At 41.6% G+C, this 6000-nt stretch overlaps 1 protein-coding gene across 1 annotated transcript in view; it reads left to right on the forward strand.

Annotated features, from left to right (window-relative positions):
* Positions 1-6000, forward strand: part of LOC137880902 (NT-3 growth factor receptor-like) — a 189845-nt gene that overhangs the window by 152306 nt on the left and 31539 nt on the right. The window contains exon 14 of the mRNA XM_068722473.1: positions 5441-5571. Coding sequence (XP_068578574.1) covers positions 5441-5571 — 131 coding nt within the window. The remainder of the gene's footprint in view (positions 1-5440; positions 5572-6000) is intronic.

Genomic DNA, 6000 nt, shown 5'->3' on the forward strand with positions numbered 1-6000 from the left:
TATCAGCAATTATTCATATGGAGTTCTGAGGGCTGTGAAGCCTGAATGCCAGGGGTGACAGCACCTCCCAGGGCAATTACTCCATTACATAAGCCAAGTTGTTAAGCACAGTAATTAACCCTCTCCCCTGTCCTCCATCCATCCTGCAGATCCATCATTATTGCAGCTAGGATATTATGTATTCCCTTGTGTGTGTGTGTGTGTGTGTGTGTGTGTGTGTGTGTGTGTGTGTGTGTGTGTGTTTGTATCTGCCCATCTTGTGTCTTGTCCATTTAGCTAATCACACATACAGCCTAATATTTTTGCCAATTTATGATTGTATTTGCAACTCTTGTGGTTGCAATGATTGACACTTTATAAAAAAATATAGTATTGACCGTTTATTATTGATTGCTGAGTCCTCACTTGTCTTAATTGGCCGGTATAGTTCAAAGTCAGGACAATTGCTCGTATGTATGTGTGCATAGCTATCACTAATCAGTTGACAAACTGAACCGAGGGCTGACAACAACGAAGCGCTGACCACAATCAAGCTTGTCTTCTAATTGTCTGCACACCCGACGGGGGCCGAGAGCTAACAGCTAACAGCTAACAGCTAACGAGCTAGTTAGCGGTCGGCCCCCGTCGGGTGTGCAGAGTCCTCCGGTGCGTTTGTCTAACAGGACTAACAGAGCTTACAGCTAGCGGAACCAAACGCACGGTTTCTGTTCAGCTTCAGGGAGCTGGTGCAGACATCTACGTAGATCTGTTCTACCTCATCTATCTCATCTACTAAAAAGGAAATTACGTTTCAAGGGTCATGCATTTTGTCACGGTTTGCGTTTTGACAATCCACGAACACATTTAGAGTTTAGGTTGGTGGGTGGGTCAAAAAACAAAAGGCTTTTAACCGGAAGACGGCTGTTTGTGTCCTGTGTGAACCAAGACATAACCAAGTAGCAGTTGTGTTGCCAAACCTTAACCAATTACTTTTGTTCATCTCCATTTCACAGTCATTTTAAGCCAACGTTAACCACGTGTTTCAATGTAATTGAGAACACAGCTTAGTTGTATGGGAATGCAGTTTTGTAGGAGACACGGTTGATATATTACGTGAAGCGCATCTCATATGCTTGCATTCTAGACGGAGGCAGTCGTGGGTAGTATTCATTCAATCGAACATTACAGCAGGCGTCATCACAGACACACCTGGCGGATATCTGCTGAGCGCACTTTTCTAGTGTGAAATGCTTACATGCTCAGGGATCTTACTCCAAATGCATCAAGGACTAGCTGGTTCAAATGCCCCAAATGAGCTTTCCCTCAAGGCCCCGCACTCATACAACATGCTGCTGCTGTTGTCCTGCAGGGACCTGAGCTGAATACAGTTTGTTGTTCATCTTGAGACCCGCACTAATTAATACATATTTTTGATGTTATCATATTGGGGCCTATCAGAAATATGTGTCACCCAAAGCACAGTCCTAACCTCATTAAGAAATATGAACCGTGTTTTGGATTAGTTGGGGCCCCTCAGGATTACTGGAGGCTTGTTTTCTGATTTCACTCAGCAGCAAAAACATAAAAAGCAGGATTTCGAACAATTCTGACTTCCCATGGTTGTCCCTGCCATCAGAGCATGAATGGGGTGTGAATGGGTGATGGGCGCTTTGATTGGTGGACAAGGCCGTTTACCATTATTCTGACTTCAAAATTGAATTCTTCAGTCTCTTCACCAGATTCATTTAGAAACGATTACCATTTATCTTCTTTCTAGTATTTGATAAACATCGTTATTGTAACAAGTCAAGTTGATTTTTTTCACACAGCCCAATATCACAAATCAAAAGGGTTTACACCAGGAGAATGTCCAGGGTCAACCGGGACATAATCAAGTCCTAGATGTGTTTGTTTGTTGCCTAAACAGAACCAATTACTTACGCTGTGTTTTGTTTTCTTTAAATTTCGTAGTCATTTTAAACCAAACCATGATGTTCTTTTACTGAACCTAACCTAAATGAATTTGAGTGTCTTTTCTCCAGATCATTGGTTCAGGTTCAGGTTACTTTTATTTGTACCCGTAGGTAGACTTGGTTTGCAATAGAAGGCGAGGCATTCATCTCGACACACATTACAATCGACACAGACAACAAGACACACATGATAAAAGTGCACAAGGCTACAAATCAGTCAATCGCAAACGCTGCTTCTATAGTGTGCACTGTCGCTATGACTTGTTCACCTGAGTGATGGCTGCTGGAACAAAGCTGTTCTTATCCCGCTTTGCTCTACACCGTAGGACCATACACCTCCGACTAGAAGGAAGAAGCTGAAATTTACCATTTGCAGCATACCTCTCTTAGCTTGAGTGTTCACAATACACATTGAACCACTGCCCTGTGCCCACACCGGGCAGCCCACACCATGCCCTGCAAAACAGCAACAAAGACTTTGGTGAAACAGCAACAGAAGCCATTCGATCAGACACAAAGGTCAGACCTACTCCAACAAGCTCCTTAGTGGCACCTGTCACCTTTAGGTGACAGCGAGGCTGTCAGCCAGAGAATGGAACTCTTTTCTTTCAAAACACTTTTGAAAAGGCTTTTCAAGGAGGCAACGATGGCACAATGAGCCAGAGCGCATCGCTGCAGACGTGCTGTTTTGTCTCCGTGAAGCTGTCAAGTGCGTTTGTGCGGAAGTCGCTCTGTGGTACTTCAGCAGCTCTGTCTGCGGAAGACGGACTTAATTAGATGGTGGTCATCCATGGACCTGAACAGAGGTGACAGTAGACAGGGTCATGACAGAAACAACCCCAAACCAGCAGACTAGTCCAGTGACGAGGACTTAGAACCCTTAAAACCCTTAAAACCCATCTACCCCACTGTCCCCATCCCAAGACCAATTTCATTTTCTTATCCTTAAAGGTGATAAATACATAATTCAGAGCATTTTTTTATTGGATTTAATCCAATAATGAAACTATTGAAATGTACACGGGTCATACAGCCCCCGGGTCGTGGCACAAACGGATCGGCATTCTTGATGGATTTGGCGTATTCTTGCTCCGCTGTTAGTCGTCAGAATCAGAGAAAACAATATCAACGGTGGATTATTTTTTCTGAATTTAAACATGATAGATAGAAGTGTCTGGGAGCATGGTTGTCATGGAGACAAACCGTATACACATATCATGTGCACTTACGATAAGTCCCCCACGTACAAGACGGTGTCCATTCGTGTTCCTACAGTGCAGTGATGCATTCATGAGTGTGTGTGTGTGTGTGTGTGTGTACCATACAGGCTAATTAGTGCAGTTACAATTAGCTAGGGTTAATGTTAACAGAGGGAAGGGGGAGTCCCCTGTCAGCAGTGAAACACACACACACACACACACACACACACACACACACACACACACACACACACACACACACACACACACACACACACACACAGTATTGCAGCTTTATTCAGTTTTGCTCAACACTAATCAATATCAGCTCATGTATGCATGGCCACTTATGTATATATACACCAGGGGTATTTAATTAACATTCCAAAAGGTCCAGATTGAGAAAATCTCCTCGTGCAAAGGTCCAGAACATTACAATAATATCTAACTTGCGCTATTTAGTGCCATATATATATATATATATATATTCAAGAAGTCTAGTAGTAGTAACAACGTCTCTGTGTAGTCAACAACTGTCAAATCAAATAAAGAAATACATCAAATATATTTTAACAATTATTATTCTCAGTTTTCACATTTAACTTGATGGATTATAAATAATACATAGAAATACATAAATAAATGTTCTTCTCATTTCAAGTAAAATAAAGCTGATTAAAGAAAAACTGACAAAACAGAAAGATTTTGAAAAATGTGCATCTATAAAATAAAGTACTTAATTTTAGAAAAATGAATTTCACTGAATTGCCCTGCAGCTTTAAATTCAGTTCATTCAGGTGTGAAGTGATGTCAATCAAAAAAGTCTCATCTTCTAACAAGAGAAATGTGTGATCATGGACTTTATCTGTGGTTATTAAACCTCTTGTTTCAGCTCTATTCTCTCTGTTAACAGTTGGTCATGAATTAACGTGTTAGGATTCTGATCATATTAAGCTCTGAGGTTTATTTTCTGTGTCTTCATTTCAGATGTGAGTTGGTACGTTTGATCTAAAGAGTTGTGCTTTGTCTCGTAGGGAAGAATTAATATATAAAAGTTGGTCTTTGTCTCGTCACATTACCGCTTTTAATAATCTCAACGGCCTCTGAACATATGAGATGGTGTTAAACTGTCCGTGGGAAGAATGAACCTATAAGAGTCTGGTCATTGTTGGTTAAAGACTCTGGTCTCTCTGGCCTCTCTGACGTCATGTGAAACAACTTCTCTGACTCACGTAATAATTCTTCTACTCCTCGTTCTCTGTCCTCGTCTCTCCCCCGTGTGACTACATCTCACTCGAGTCAGGAAACGTGTCAGAATACTCATCTTTGATTGGCTGAGCTGCATCACGTGATGTGATTTACAACGCATTGGTCGGTGTGTTTCCTGCACCGCTGAACGAGTGACGTTTTTAGGTTTTAGGTCCTGTGTCCTGTATTCCCTCAGTAAACATTGTAAACATGAGTTTATGGTGTCAATCTCTAGTTTACAGTCTTCTTCAATACAGCATGATGTTCATTTAGTACATTATGCTCCATTTAGAGTCAAACAGACCAGAAAGTAGGGGATGATTTAGGGGCGGGGCTACACAGGTCTCTACCAGAGCGTTGTCCAGTCTGGCTAACTGTTTCGTGTTACAACTCTTACCCTTTCACAGTGTGTTTTCAGTTCATGAAAGTTATCTGTAACATTTTGGTTGCCTAAAAAATGTCTTATTCAGCGTTTGGTTGAACTCAGCTCCACCCTTTTGTGTCACTTCTGGTTGCAAAAAAATCCAAGATGGTGACAGTCAATGGGTGACGTCACGGTGACTACATCCACTTATTATTTACGGTCAATGATTTGTATTGAAAAGATGAAGATGTACTCCCAGTTTATCCTACTGGTACTTGGATTAAACCCGTCACCTGCCCTCATTAACTGTAACTCAAGTTGTATTTTAACTAATTGTTTTGAGATATATGTCCTGAGGTTGTGCTTCGCCTCGATACATTGGAATTAAATTCAGTGGTGCTCAGAACATTGAGAAATGACACTTCAAATTCAACTGCAACTCTCTTTCCTCCCAGAAACAATGTCCGGGTTACTGCAGATAATCCCCAGACCTCTTTCCGTTTCTTTGGTTGAAAGTAGTTACGATTAAAACTGTTTGTAACGTGGTTAAGATGGGAATTAATCAATAGACTCCACCACACAGCAACACTCACAGCGTGGGATGCAAGCATTGTGATGGGGTGTTTGGAGGCATTTTTTTAAGTTGCTGTGTGTCGCTTTGTCTCTGTCCCTCTCAGATGTTCAGCATATTAAACGGAGGGACATTATTTTGAAGAGGGAACTCGGAGAAGGAGCCTTCGGCAAGGTCTTCCTGGCTGAATGTTACAACCTGAGCCCCACCAAGGACAAGATGCTGGTAGCTGTGAAGGTAAGAGATAGAAGCAGTGTGTGTGTGTGTGTAAGTAAAGGCATCTAGCTGATGGAACAAGTGCATTCCAGCAGGCATCAGCAGTCAGCTGCATCTCAAGGAGAGATGCCGACAAGCTGACACACACATGAATGCACAGCAGCTGTGTGTTCTCTGTGACGTTAAAGGCTCCACAGTTACAGACTGATTCTGGTGTACTGGTTCCGTGAGGTGAGTCAGCCCGGTAATGGTTCTAAGTGTTGACTTGATGATGCATCTTTGATCGTTTGGAAAGGAAAGGAAATTCTTTTAAAGAACACTCTCTTCAACCCACAGCACAAATGATCCAGTTATATTTGCAAAACAGCCAAATAAAATATAAAATCCTTTTTACAACATAAAATCTATTTTAGGTTCACCTGAAAGTACAAATAACTTTTAAAAAAACAA

Source organism: Cebidichthys violaceus, unplaced genomic scaffold, assembly GCF_023349555.1.
Source record: "Cebidichthys violaceus isolate CVI_PGR_0920_01 unplaced genomic scaffold, fCebVio1.0.p SCAF_3, whole genome shotgun sequence".
In the NCBI taxonomy this organism is placed as follows: domain Eukaryota; kingdom Metazoa; phylum Chordata; class Actinopteri; order Perciformes; family Stichaeidae; genus Cebidichthys; species Cebidichthys violaceus.